Here is a 14996-nt window from a genome sequence, read left to right as displayed (position 1 = left end):
TAATAGACCTGGCGGACCACCACCCTTACAGTGGTCGACATTTCTGTCCACTGATTAGTAGCAGAGATCTGCAAAATGGTGCAAAATCGAAATTAAAGCAAAAGTGGATTCTAAATGTGGCTGTAAGCGTGTTGTCACTATGCAGCGGTGTGTTATAAAGTATCGGACGTTGCTGGGATATGATTGTCTGTGCAGGATCGGCTTTCATAAGTCGTTGGCTCCTGTAATCCCGCATTGTATCAGGGTCTTATTACGGGATTAGCATATGTTACAGGTTATTCAGGCGCCGTCATAGACTCCTGTGTCACATACGTGGCATTTATCACCCCACACTGTTCAGGGACCGTGAATAGAATACTAGAAGTGCAGTGAGGACTGACAATGAGGATCTGCCCCCAGACTTCTCGTCCTAATAGGAAGCCATTATAGTAGTCCTTGTATGCAATGTCTGAACAGCCCCCAAGTCTCCTGATTTGGAGGCAGCTACAAAAAGTGTTAAAAAAACTGTGCATCCCTTCATAGCCACCAGACTGGACACCTAAATGGCAACAGTCACTATCTTGATGATTTTAGATTGTTTAAAGAGCGCCACCTACAGGACAATGAGAGAACTGCATCTAAGCATATGGATAAATACAGAATAACGCAGTGATATCCAGTAGTCCAGAATAGACCTGTCTGAAGATCTGAAATCCTTGAGGACAGATAGATAGATTTCCTTTTAACCTGGCATCAATGGCTGGATTATCAAATATTCCTTATCAGATGGTTAGGAAAAAAAAAGTAAATGTGCTGTAATTGTAAAAGTGGAAAACATTTAGGAAGTTCTCCTGTAATAAGCAGCGGATAGTCTGACCATTAATGTATATAGGGGACCCCACAGTGCTGCCATTGTATTTGGTCCCAATGATCTCTACAGTCAGTTACTGATGGATGACCTGAAGATCTTCCCTTATCCTGGTGAGATCTCACGTTGCGTTTGTGGATATTTGCGTGTTTACTTTCCTCTGCTGTGACGCTTTAAGTAAATGACTAATTAGATAAGCGTTACCCCATCGGCAGGGCGCGCTGGAGAACAGCGGGACGTATATGGGGCTGATTACTATTCCAATGCGAGGTAATGGAGCAGTAAATGCTGGCGAGATATATAGAGTTTTTCTTCCATATTCCAGGAAATATCAGGGCAGGGAAGAATGAAATAGGAAATTACCTTTAATGCAGCTCCTGGACGGGGCGAAGCGACGTTTCGCCTATTGATCAAATGCTGATGTGTTTACCATCAGGGCAGCTTCGGTTTTGGAATCCAGACGACCTCAGTGCTTCCCAGACTGTTCTGTCCCCGGACCAGGACCTAGTGGAGGAGAAGCTGCAGCTAATATGTGAAGATCTTGGCATCACCCGAGATGGTCACCTGAACAGGAAGAAGCTTCTCTCCATCTGCGAACAGTACGGCTTCCAGAACCTGGACAAAGAGGTGAGTAATGCGTGTGTCATATGTGCACGGCAGTGACGTGAATGTGGAGTGCCCCTTTTTAATATTCTGAGACCCATAACAACGACCTGTCACTTGGAATAAATATGTAACATTTTTATCTGGTGTAAACGCCGCTATTCTCTTGAATCCGGCGCTGTTTTTGTTCTGTTTCTGCGCCTCTCCATTCCTGAGATATAGTCCGATCTTCTCTGTATATAAATCTAGTCTTGTTAGCCAAGTAGGCGTGGTCTACAACTGGTCTCTGTGGGTGTCTACTGAGAACCGCACCCACTTAGATAATTAGACTAGATTTATTAGATTTATATACGGGAAAGATGGGGCCATATCTCAGGAACGGAGAGGCGCAGGAGCAAAAGAAAAGAAATACAACGCTGGATTCAGGAGAACAGCGGCATTCACACCAGGTAAAGAAAAATTATATCTTTATAACAAGTGACCGTTCCTCTAAGAGGACACCAAAAAAATATGTGAACCCTGTAATTCTCATTGCCGGACATTTTTTATGAGTTTTATGAGTTTTGTTTACGGAAATCTATAGTGCTGAACAGTTCTGGAATCTCCAAAATGACAAAAATGATCCAAACTGATCATCATTCATTTAAAGGGTTAAGAAATCCATGTCACATGCTTGATTGGGGCATTGAGTGAAAGGGAGGAGTGTGATCCCTCATTTAAGCCCTTTGTCACTCAGCCAGAAGGAATGTCCATACATATCTTCCCTGCGTTAGGTTTCCACGTAATGATTCATTTCTCCTGTGGGGGTGCTGTAGGGTAAATTAACACTTCCTGCCTGCAGAGATTACAGCTGAGTGATCACTGATCACAGGATGTTTTTCTGCTGAGATCTTCAAAGTGTTTTCTGTAATCCCTACTAACACGAAACGGTTGTCCAAAGCAGAGAACCCCTTTAACAGAAGGTTTGAGGTTTACTATGGTGTTTTTCTATTATTTATGGTCCTTTAATCCCGCTTGATTCAATTGTTATTCAAGGACCATACGGAAGTACAAACATATGGCTGCTTTTAATCTAGAAACTGCGCCGCACATATCCTCTGGTTGTGTCTAGTATAGCAGCTCAGCTCCAGTTGAAGTGAATAGACCTGAGCTGCAATTCCTCTGTACCAGTGTGTGCAGGAGTTAAAAAAGGATATTTTTTTTTAAATAAGATCTGCCCCCTACTTTTTAAAATAAAGAATTGCATTATTTTTTTATTTACCGGTATTTATTTTGTTCAAACCGTTAACAATTGCTCCATAAAATGTTATATTTTTTTGCAGGTCTATTCTTGGTGGTTTAAAGGGGTTCTCTAATCATGTACCTAAAGGTTAATTACTATGCACTAAAATTTCTGCAATTTTCTATTTTTCTTTAATTCTTGTAAGACGTTTGCTTGTATCTGAATGGAAACTTTCATTTTGGCATCCCGAGTCTGATAAAGAAAGAAGACAAGTTTAGTATTTCATCCTACACAAACCCCAACTTTAAGCTATTGGCAGCACTCAGTTAGGAAGGACAGGTGTTTTTGTTTTACTCTGTCGCCTCATTGGGGGACACAGGACCATGGGTGTTATGCTGCTGTCCACTAGGAGGCGACACTATGCATAATCTGAAAAAGATTAACTGTGGCTCCTCCTGTGCAGTATACACCCCTGGACGGTATCAGCCTTCTCCAGTTTTTGCTTAGTGTCGCATAGGAGGCACACCTAAAAGATTTTTACTCTGTTTTTTTCCGATGGGATTACAGATGAAGAAAAGAGGGTCTCCTGTGAGACTCCCGGCATGGCTCCTTCCTCGGCCCCCTATTATGGGGTGCCCAGTTGAAGTAGAGATGGCTATTCCCCATGTTGCTCCTTCCTCAGTCCCTCGGGTGCTGGTTCGAAGTCGAGACTGGGTTGAGGTCGAGGCGAGGATAAAGGCCCCTGAAGGTGTGACAACAGCACCCTCCCTAATCCCCCTCTGGGGGTATTAGGTTGAGACACCTCAGGTAGGGCCTGTACAGGCAGCATTCTACAGCTCCCAGCAATGGGCCAGCATACTGCGCCTGCATCCAGGGACCCCAGCCCAGCTGCGGGCTCCTGTTGGGGCCGGGGGAAGTGCAGGCAGGCATGGCACATACAGACACAGGGCTCCCTGCGCCCCTGTCTCTGCGACAGCACCAGCTCTATACTGCCTCAGGGAGACCCCAACCGGGCTCCCCCTTCGGCTTATATCCCCACCGCCATCCTGCCTTTAAATCCGGAGGGGTCCGGTTCAGATCCGACCCCCTCCCGGACTTTCGCGCCGGCCTGGAGCCCTTCTGGGCCTCGTTCATCTAATTTAGGCCCCGGCTTCGGCCTAGCTGAAGCCTCCGCCTCCTCTCCGCCCCCCGGCCCACCCCCCGGATGACAAATATGACACTCTACAGTGTCATAAAGGGGGTGGATCGAGACAGAAAGGGCGCATTTTTACACAGCTTTGCCGCCTTTTTCCAGCTCTCCGCCCCCTTCTCCTCCTTCCTCTTTTTCTCAGCAGCCATTTTTCTGCTGCAAATTAACCCTGCATCTCCCGGTCTGCAGGACCAGGACCAGGCAGCCAGTCTCCGGGGGGCACAGGATTGTGGATCTTCGGCGCTGGACCTAGGGGCACACTGGTGGGGTAAGATCACAGCTGGGTTTTTTACTCAGCTGTGAATCCATATTACCTATAAGGCTCCCCTATAGGTTTCTCTAACCCTGTAAGGTCCTCTGCCGGCATCGGGGCACTATGCCGAGCTCAAGGTCCAAGAGAACCAGGCAGAACTGCTATTATGCATTCTGCACAGCCTGCGGGACCGCTCTCCCCAGTAGCAGCACGTACCCGCATTGTCAGAACTGTATACAAACTAATGTGTCAGAGCCCCAAGAAGCCCCTGCCAATGTCTCGGTGTCTTAATGCCACGTCGGAATGGGCTACTCAAATATCGCAATCTATGACGCAGTCTATAGATAACCTAACCTCCACATTGCTTCAGGCTCTGCAGGGTCATGCCCCGGCTATGACTGTTACCCAGCAAAGGGAGAGCTTGTCTCAGGAACAAGATGATCCTGGCACATTCATGTCTAGGTCAGGACGCAAGCGGACCCATAGATCAAGTCCATCTGCGTCATCCCATAGCACACGGTCATCCCCCTCTAGGGAGAGACACCGTAGCTCCAGGTCATCTAGACCGTCCCATTCCAGGGACAGACAATGCAGATCTCCGCAATCCCCGATCAGAGAAGGCCTCCTCCCCGGCCCACTCGGCAGGGGACGCCTCAGTGATACACAGGATTCGGAAGGCATCTGGGACTCTGACTCAGACAGAGAAACGGAGGAGTCCCAGATCCCAATCCCTCCTAGCAATACAGCGCTAGTTGAGGACATAATTTCTTCCATCCATCGGGTGCTGGACATTTCTGATCCGCCACCAGAGGTCCCAGAACATCAGATTTCCTTTGAAGGACCTCTGAAGCCGCATAAGGTTTTCTCTAACCACCCAGGGTTTAAGGCGATCCTTAAAAAGCAGCTCTCACAGCCTGAGAGAAAATTCGCTAATCACAAATATCTGGAGGCGAGGTACCCCTTCCCACAGAAGGACACCAAGGAATGGACAGATCCACCTGAAGTGGACCCCCCGGTCTCTAGGCTAGCAGCACAGACCCTCCTTTCACTGCCAGATAGCTCAACCCTCAGGGACGCAGCAGACCGGCAGGTAGAACGCATGGCTCGTTCAATTTTCGAGGCAGCAGGGGCATCCCTGGCTCCCGCGTTCACCTCAGTTTGGGCTGCCAAGGCCATTCTGGCCTGGGCAAAGAATTTACAAGCTCTCCAAGCATCCGCTCCTGAGCTGTCGGACCAAGCGGTTCAAATAGCAGTTGTAGCAAACTACATGCTCCATGCAGCTCTGGATTCAGCAAGGGGAGTAGCGGGGATAGCATCAAACGTCATCACGATTCAGCGTATCCTCTGGCTGTGGGAATGGAAAGCGGACGCAGCCACAAAGAAGTCCCTTACGCACCTCCCCTACCTCAGTGGGAGACTTTTCGGTGAACAGTTGGACACTATGATATCCAACGCCACCGGGGGTAAGAGTACTTCTCTTCCCCAACTGAAACCTAAACGCACTTACAAGAAGCGTAACCAAACTCGATTCCGATCCTTTCGGAATTCCTCCGGCTGGTCAGTCTCGCGTCCAGCACAAAATCGTAACCGTTCCCCACGCAGGGACAACTCACGATCGACGCAAAGGTCGGACAAGACCTGGCAATCAAAAGCAGGCCAGCCTAAGCCCAGAGGAGGAAAATCTCAGACTTTCTCCTCATCATGACTCACGGACTCCGGAAGACATCACACCAGTAGGCGGCCGACTTTTGCTCTTTCATCAAGTCTGGCTGCCTATTACAGAAGACAGGTGGGTCAGGGAACTAGTGTCTTCCGGATACAAAATAGACTTCACCTCCAACCCACCGGACTGATTCTTCCTCTCTGTCCCCCCAAAACTGCCAGCCAAGGATCGTGCCTACCACCAAGCGGTCTCCTCGCTTTTTCAAGCAGGAGTCATAGTACCGGTACCCACGTCCGACCGCTTCCGAGGGTTCTACTCCAATCTGTTCGTAGTTCCCAAGAAAGGAGGCAGCGTATGGCCCATACTAGACCTAAAACGGCTCAACAAATATGTAAGGGGCCGTCATTTCCGCATGGAGTCCCTTCGGTCCATCATTGCGTCCATGGAGAAGAGAGAATATCTCGCCTCCATAGACATACAAGACGCATACCTGCATATACCCATTGCACCTGCCCATCAGAGGTTTCTCCGGTTCCAATAGGCCAGGACCACTGCCAATTCGTGGCTCTCCCTTTCGGACTCTCCACGGCTCCCAGAGTGTTCACCAAAGTCATGGCAGCCACCATGGACGTCCTGCACTCCAGAGGCATAGTAGTCGTTCCATACCTGGACGATCTACTCATTAAGGCCCCCACCTTCAAGGACTGCGAGCTCAGCATCTCAATCACAAACGATACTCTGTCGCATGGGCTGGTTAATCAACCTACAAAAGTCATCACCAACCCCGAGTCAGTCCCTGACCTTCCTGGGAATGTTATTCAACACCTCCAGGGGTCTAGTGCTCCTTCCCAAGGACAAGGCACTGGCTCTCCGACTAGCAGTTTGCACCCTCGTCCGCAAACCCCCTCGATCTCTCCGGTTTGCCATGAGAGTCCTCGGCAAGATGGCAGCAGCAATAGAAGCGGTCCCATTTGCCCAGTTTCACCTCAGACCTCTCCAACTAGCCATTCTCAAGTCCTGGGACAGGAATCCCTTTTCTCTCGACAGGGAGTTCCAGCTAACGTCGTCAACCAGGAGGTCCTTGCACTGGTGGCTCAAGCCAACCTCGCTAGCAAAGGGGAAATCCTTTCTCACAGGTCAATGGAAGGTTCTGACCACTGACGCGAGCCTGACGGGTTGGGGTGCGGTGCACCTACACCACAGGGCACAGGGCAAGTGGTCCCCAGTGGAAGCGACCATGCCCATCAACTTACTGGCAGCCTCTCACATCAGAATACAGTCGGACAATGCTATGGCATATGTGAATCACCAAGGGGGGACCCGCAGTACCCAGGCGATGCGAGAAGTGTCACACATCCTCCGCTGGGCGGAGGACACAGGGTCGGTTCTTTCGGCGGTCCACATTCTGGGTGTGGACAACTGGGAAGCAGACTTCCTCAGCCAACAAGGAATAGACTCGGGAGAGTGGTCTCTCCATCCCGAAATTTTTCACCAGATCTGTCTCCGCTTGGGGACCCCGGATGTGGACCTAATGGCATCCCACTTCAATGCCAAGGTCTCCAACTTCATGGCCAGAACACACGATCCGCGGTCGCTCGGAGCAGACGCTCTGGTTCAGGACTGGACCCAGTTCCAGCTTCTGTATATTTTTCCACCTCTCCCCCTGATATCCAGAGTGGTGAGGAAGATCAAACAAGAGGGAGTTCCAACCATCCTAATTGCACCGGACTGGCCCAGACGCACATGGTACACCGACATCGTACAACTCACAGCAGACGCCCCCTGGCATCTCCCCGACCGCCACGATCTTCTATCACAAGGCCCGTTCTACTACCAGAACTCAGGGGCTCTCAATTTGACGGCGTGGCCCTTGAGACCTGGGTTCTAGCCCAGGCAGGGCTCTCGATGGATGTCATTGGAACCATGATCAGGGCACGGAAGCCAGCCTCTGCCAAGATTTATTACTGTACCTGGAAAGCTTTCTTTACCTGGTGCGAATCTCGTGGCCAGATCCCACTCCCTTATTCCCTACCAAAAGTACTTGGTTTTCTCCAATCGGGTCTGGAAGCCAGGCTGTCATTGGGCTCGCTTAAGAGCCAGGTGTCAGCCCTCTCAGTGCTTTTTCAAAGGCGCATTGCTACCAAGCCGCAAGTAAGGACTTTCCTTCAGGGGGTTTCCCGATTGGTTCCCCCCTACAGACGACCACTAGAAACGTGGGACCTCAACCTGGTCCTGACAGCATTGCAGGAACCACCCTTCGAACCCCTTAAGGAGGTCCCGCTCCACCTTCTTTCCCAGAAGGTGTTTTTTTCCTGGTGGCAATCACCTCGCTACGCAGGGTGTCTGAACTGACAGCACTCTCCTGCAGACGGCCCTTCCTGGCTTTTCACCAGGACAAGGTAGTTCTTCGTACGGTCCCATCCTTCCTTCCGAAGGTTGTGTCCAACTTCCACCTCAATGAGGAAATTTCACTACCATCCCTTTGTCCGGTTCCGGTTCATAGAGTGGAGAAGGCTCTGCATACGCTTGACCTTGTCAGGGCATTGCGTATATACGTGTCTAGGACTGCGTCCTTCCGGTGGTCTGATTCTCTTTTCCTCCTTCCGGAAGGCGGCCACAAGGGTCTGCCAGCTTCCAAAGCTACCCTTGCCAGGTGGATCAAATCCACCATACAAGAGGCCTACCGCCTTAAGAATTCTCCTCTTCCAGCCGGTATTCCGGCACACTCTACACAGGCGGTAGGGGCCTCCTGGGCCATTCGGCACCAGGCTTCGGCACAACAAGTGTGTAAGGCGGCCACTTGGACTAGCTTACACACGTTTACTAAACACTACAGGGTTCATACCCAGTCCTCAGCGGACGCGAGCCTGGGTAGATGTGTCCTGCAGGCGGCGGTGCCCTAAGTATAGGGGCCTGTCTGCACAATATTCGTCCATTGCTTCCCACCCAGGGACTGCTTTAGGACGTCCCATGGTCCTGTGTCCCCCAATGAGGCGACAGAGTAAAGGAGATTTTTGTGTACTCACCGTAAAATCTCTTTCTCTTAGCCTCTAATTGGGGGACACAGCTCCCACCCTGTTGCCCTTTCCAGGCCGTTGTAACTGTTGAGTTCTCATATTGTTTTCTTGAGCTCGTACATAGTTGCCTTCTTACAGGCATAATTATGTTATTCATGTTACGTTCCTCCTACTGCTTTTGCACAAAACTGGAGAAGGCTGATGCCGTCCAGGGGTGTATACTGCAGAGGAGGAGCCACAGTTAATCTTTTTCAGATTATGCATAGTGTAGCCTCCTAGTGGACAGCAGCATAACACCCATGGTCCTGTGTCCCCCAATTAGAGGCTAAGAGAAAGAGATTTTACGGTGAGTACACAAAAATCTCCTTTTTTAAGTTTTTACTTTCTTTGGCTAAAAAAATATTTAATAACAATTTAAAAAGTGTAAGTGTGTCTGTATACATTTTTTTAAAATTTTTATATTAGTTTTTTTCACAATAGTATTTTTTTTTTTAATTTGTTTCATTTTTTTTTTTTAATATATTTTTAAATATATATTTTCCTTCATTTTAGAATATTAATGATGCTTTATTTGCATAGGAATAGAGTAAAGTATAACTCGTTATATCGCCTCCTACAGGCTCTGGAGGATGCATTACAGAACTTAGACCAAGATGACACCATGAGTCTCCAGGACTTTTTCTATGAAGTCTGTAAAAATACCAAACCCCCAACTCCGTCCTCCTCCACCCCATATCGACAGCTGAAGAGACACCTCTCTCTGCAGGTAACCTGTGTATATACGGCGGACTTCTTGGCAAAATTTCGGAAAATATCTTAATTAATTGGCGCTTCACTAATCAGCGCACTTTCTACCAAAAGTACCCTGTTCAGATGAGGAATGCTGTTTCCTTACAGGATCCTATCCTTGTAATCCTATTTCATGGGTCACACTGACTATCGCTAGTCACAGATCTTATAGCCGTAATGTGTGGACAACGTAGTGTGGCGCAGCACCACTCCAGAGAGGAAGAGGCATAGAATAGATAGTGAGGTTCTTGGACACCTGCTCATGGGTGAGCGGGAAAGAGTGTGACAAGCAAATCTAGGACTACGGCTCCTGGGATATTGCCCCTTCTTCCCTGTATATAAATCTACTCTCCTTGGCCAAGGAGGTGTGGTCTTCCACTCTTGGGTGTGGGCGGCTCTTGATGACCACACTCACTTGACTATAGCGACTAGATTTTATATGAGAAAGAGGAGGCCACATCTCATGAATTGAAAAGAAAAACCATGCTGGACTTGGGAGATTAGCGGCATTTACACCAGGTAAAAAAAATACTATTTTATGGAAAATTAAAGGTCCCCTTAAATCCTTTTTGCTTTCCAGAGTAAAGTTGTGATCTCTCTTGCATGCATGCGTCACTGCACCTTTTCTCTGTTGGCGTCTTCACCATTGCTTCTTTGCCTACTATCACCACTTTCCTATTATAAGTGCTTTGCAGTCGTTGCCGTGATGATTGGGTTGTGGTCTTCTGCTGCACCATCCATGGTCCATCTTGAAATACAGTATTATGCCTGCCAGGTAGTTGTGTGGTCACCTGGTGGAAAATCTATGCAACGAGACGGATCAGTATGAACATGTACAAGACTTGATAAGACAATCTTAGACCTCCTGGTTTATTTCCTTCTCGAATTACTTAAACTTTTAACAAAAATAATTAATCACAATTTTGAAGTAAAATATTTGCCCAATGGGTTGACTCAAAACGTTTGACTTAAATATTTAGCCTTACGATGAGAGTGGGAGGAGGACGCTAACCCCATCTGCCATGACTGGGACAATCTGCTTCCGCTTATTCTCCAAACTTGACGATGGGATGGGTTATGGCTCTGTGGAGGACATCATCGACTTGTGGCATGAAGAAGGACTGGAAAATGGACCGACCATACTCAAGGTTAGCCATTTCATCTGCCTTGTTACCATCTTTTTCAGGGGCCCCTCTTTCAAGCCTAGGGCAGTTAGGTGCTGCTTTTCCCAATTGAAGTCATTGGCGCGTTGGCCACACTGCTTGCCCATCCTTTCCAGCTCTTAAGAACTATTGTTCACCCATTTTGTAAAATCCTGGCCATTGCTCATGGCTGTTTTTTTGTTTTCCTTCTTTCTTGCTCTTCAGGCTTTGGATTTTAATCTAGAAGGCAAGCTCAATCTGACAGAATTGACAATGACTCTGGAAAATGAGCTTCTGATCACTAAAAATGAGATCTACCAAGCGGCTCTCGTCAGCTTTCGCTCCGAGATCAGGCACTTATTGTAAGTTTGCATTTTTCTTTTTTGCTTCTTAAGTAGTTTAGCATCTAGGACACCATCTTCTACAACATTGATCTAGTTTTACAGGTTATCCAATAGCCCAGAGTGGGCCTCCAATCCTGTCATTGTTGGGAAGCCATGTAATAACTTGGTCCTCCAGGATGATCGCATCTGCCACATCTAAAAGGTCCATTTGAACAGGAGTTTCCTGAATTGAGAACCTTCTGTAGTCCCTGACTGCTCCTTTATGTTTTGGACCATTATGTGACCTATATCTATTAGAGGACTATAATTTGGGTCTACCCACGATGGCCAAAAGGAGACTCCAGAAGCTTTGACATGATTACTGTAGGCTTTTACTATTGACGAGCACCAGGTCTTTGGGCCTTTGTGCCTCTACTAAAATGTGTTGTGTTTTAAGACTGACAAATGTCTTCTCTCTATAGAGAACGTACTGACCAGGCGATGCGAGAAAAAGAAAAGCTCAGGATGGATTTGGAGAAAAATGAAAAACTAAAAAGTCTGATGGCATCAGAGGTGGACGACCATCATGCCGCCATTGAGCGCCACAATGAATACAACATTCGGTTGGTACTTTTTGTTTGGTGGTTTACACTTTTCGCTTTAGATTGAGCTACAGGAAAGGTCTCACCAAGAAGGTGAAAAGGAGCAATATATGTGTAGTGAGATATCTGCCTTCATGGCAGTCTACCGTCATCGGGGAGTATAGCCACTAATGAGCTGATCTCTGGAGGTCCTGCAACTAAACTTGATGGTTGCCAATGTCTGTGCGAAATCATCCAGAATAGCTCTTAACAGTAAGGAGACATTATGGCGCTGCTCTAATTTCTTGGTGTCTGAATATTCTAGAAAGCTGGACGAGGAGTACAAGGAGAGGACGGCGGCTCTGAAAATAGAGCTGAGAAAAGAGAGGGATCAGATATTGCAGCAAACCAACCGGCAACGCCTGGACCTGGAGCAAGAGCTCGATAAGATCAAATTGGAGGAGAATTACCTGCGGGATCGGCTTACCTTATCCATAAAGGTAGGGAGATTTTTGTTATTTGACTATACATTGGGAAATGGGGTCTTCTCCTATTGATTCCCGCCTCTGTCTCATAGGAGAGCAGCCGTATGGAAAATGAGTTGTTGGAGACATCTGAGAAGCTGGCGGACTGCGAGCTGCTGACAGCTAAGCTGCAGAAGACTCTGGACAATATACTGCTGGAAAAGGTTTGTGTAGCTGTGTGGATTGGTGTCTTTGTCTTGACTTTTCCATAGGATAGGACTTGTACTTTTTGGTAGTACTGGAATCTGATGACCTTGTGTACACATTTGCAGCTACCACCACAGTGGTGGCCGCTCCCTCTCCAGTGATGTTCATGGTAGTAATGGTAAGAGTTGAGAAAACACTGCTGCTAGTTTTGCTAGGAACTGCTCCATTAAACTGTATGGAAACTTCGTGGACTCCTATTTTCCCCATAATTGCACATCCCAGTGATGCAGACTAGAGATGCAATAAATGCCTTTGGGGTCTTCAGGAAGTCACCAATCCAGTGCCTCCTGCCTTCTTCCTAAATTAACAGTCTGGACCAGTGTCATGGTCACTCTGCTTTTCTGAACTGTGTGCTCTACCGTACTGCAAGTAAAGACAGCATTGCCTCTGTCTACCTCACATGCTGGCAGAGACACACGCTGCAGACCAGCGCTTCTTTCCTTGGAAACTAACCACCTCTGATGGCCTGCTGAGGTGACCGGTAATCTTGGCAACCAGCAGTAAACTATAGAGTTAAAAATCCCTACATTCTTGGTAATGGATAGGATTTTTAATCAAAGGTAAATTGTAAAGCTGCTTGTTTTTTCATGAACTTTGCATTCGTTTTCCCATTTATGGTCAGGAGACTGACACATTAAGGCGGGGCCAGATCTTTCTGTAAAGAACGGGGTTTTATCATTTTAAGTTTTTAGTTTTAAATGAGCACAAGAAAAGAAAAATAAATTCCTTACTTTTTTTTTCAGTTTGGGGATTTGGATCCGAGCTGCGTTGAGTTTTTTCGTCACGAGGAGAAGTTGATGCAAGTGCGGAATGAATATGAGCGGCAGCGCAGGGTGAGTACATGAATCAATAAGTGTCTACTGCTTCGCAGGAAAGGTCAGCATACAAATACTCATCCTGACCCATCATTCATCTCCCCCAGGAGCTGCAGGATCGTATTGATGAATTGCAGCTGGAGCTCGAAGATTATAAAGCTCAAGGTATTCGGGGCTTAAGAACATCACTGAAGACTTCATTATTTGATGAAATTGATAATAAAAATGCTGTGGACTACGACCAAGGTAAAAAAGGAAAAATTGGAACTCTGTTGACTTCCTTGTCATGGGTGTTTTTAATCTATGTGATGAAGACTAAAGATTAAACTGGGTGGAGATTAATCTTCATGATCTGCTGTGCCAACCTCCTGGCCATGCAAACAATTGTTAAATCAATAGTAAAATTTTACTTGTCATAGAATGTTATTTTTCTTAGGTTAGGTCCTGGATTATGGTTGACAATTATAATGTTTAATTAATTTAACCCATTGCGTTTTGACTTGCACCAGGTCAACCTATTTGAAGCCACCATATTGAAATAATATGGACGTACCCCAATGGTAATGTCCATTGTAACAGAACGAGATCTTTAAGTATTTGTTATGTCCAGTAATTGTCTACTTCATGCAGGTATCGGTTCTGAGGATTGTCCTCCACTAAACATGAGTATAGAAGCTGAGATGGCCATCGAGCAGCTGCGAGAGCAGCACCAAAGAGAAATCGAGCAGTTAAAAATGGAACTGGAATCTAAAGTAAGACTTGTTTCTCATTTGCTTACTAGTCTTCTCCAAAAAGTGTACTTAACAGAGGCCCTCTTGGTTTCCGATGTCTTAGGTAACGCACTATGAAGAAAATCTGAAGGAAGCAAAGTGCGTGTTTGAGAGGGAGCAAGATGTCCTCAAACAAAAACTGAACGAGGAGATTCACAAAGCGGAAGAGCAAACACGAGTCTATAAAAAGAGGGACCTAGAATTAGAAGCCGACATCTCAAGGCTGAAAGAGGAGCAGCGGAGAGCAGAATGCGAACATCGCAACCAAACAGACAAAATGGAGGCCGAATTTAGTAACCAGAAACTTCAGCTGATGGAGCAGAAAGCCGCCCTTCAATTGCAATTAGAAGAGGCGAAGGAAACCTATCATAAGGAGAAGGAGGAGCTGGTCCAAAAAGCGGAAGACCTGGAAAAGAAAACTGAAAACAAACTGGTGGAATTGGTGACCATGTATGAGGAGAAGAGGAGTAAAATGGAGCAGAGTTTTAATGACCAAATCTTGAGTTTTCAGGAAAAACATGATATGGAAAAACTGGAATTAAGAAGTCAATTGCTTGAAAAACAACATCTGGAAGTCCAGGAGGAAAGGTAAAGACTATGTTTTATTCTGTGTGCACGTGGCTTTTACAGGACTGCCATAATACATGGTTGACCTATGTCTGGTGTGTTTAGAGTGCTGGCCCTGTAGAGGAGGTTCTTGGGCAGGTGAATATTCATGTCTTCATCCACTTTAATGCAACAGTTACAATTTTCCTTTTTCTTTCTTCCTTACAATTAATATCATATTGTCATTTTTCTTAATTCTGCTGGTTTTTGCTTGCCAATGTTACAGCTTCTACCAAATTTCCAATTTTTGGAATCGTCCTTTTAATCATTTTATTAGTTGATTATTTTAAGTATTAAATTTGTATCCTTTTAAATAATCAATTCTTTTTAGAGATTTCAATTTTCAAGATCTATTTACACCTGTGATTGAAACAAGATCTTTGTTTTTCTTAAAAGATACCCTCTAAGGTTTGAGCAAAAAGACAAAAATGCTCAACTGTGAAAT

At 46.5% G+C, this 14996-nt stretch overlaps 1 protein-coding gene across 6 annotated transcripts in view; it reads left to right on the top strand.

Annotated features, from left to right (window-relative positions):
• The window catches only part of NIN (ninein), a 112334-nt gene that overhangs the window by 73539 nt on the left and 23799 nt on the right, over positions 1-14996 (top strand). For all 6 annotated transcript variants that reach the window (XR_013216485.1, XR_013216487.1, XM_077267373.1 and 3 more), the window contains exons 6-16: positions 1284-1474; positions 9414-9560; positions 10564-10731; positions 10951-11087; positions 11531-11671; positions 11955-12129; positions 12207-12317; positions 13104-13193; positions 13283-13421; positions 13806-13927; positions 14010-14533. Coding sequence is in view for 4 of the 6 variants with exons in the window: in XM_077267373.1 (XP_077123488.1) it covers positions 1284-1474; positions 9414-9560; positions 10564-10731; positions 10951-11087; positions 11531-11671; positions 11955-12129; positions 12207-12317; positions 13104-13193; positions 13283-13421; positions 13806-13927; positions 14010-14533 (1945 nt within the window). In the remaining 2 variants the exon portion in view is untranslated. The remainder of the gene's footprint in view (positions 1-1283; positions 1475-9413; positions 9561-10563; positions 10732-10950; positions 11088-11530; positions 11672-11954; positions 12130-12206; positions 12318-13103; positions 13194-13282; positions 13422-13805; positions 13928-14009; positions 14534-14996) is intronic.

Source organism: Ranitomeya variabilis, chromosome 1 (assembly GCF_051348905.1).
Source record: "Ranitomeya variabilis isolate aRanVar5 chromosome 1, aRanVar5.hap1, whole genome shotgun sequence".
NCBI lineage: Eukaryota > Metazoa > Chordata > Amphibia > Anura > Dendrobatidae > Ranitomeya > Ranitomeya variabilis.
This window is presented reverse-complemented; position numbering and strand designations above follow the sequence as displayed.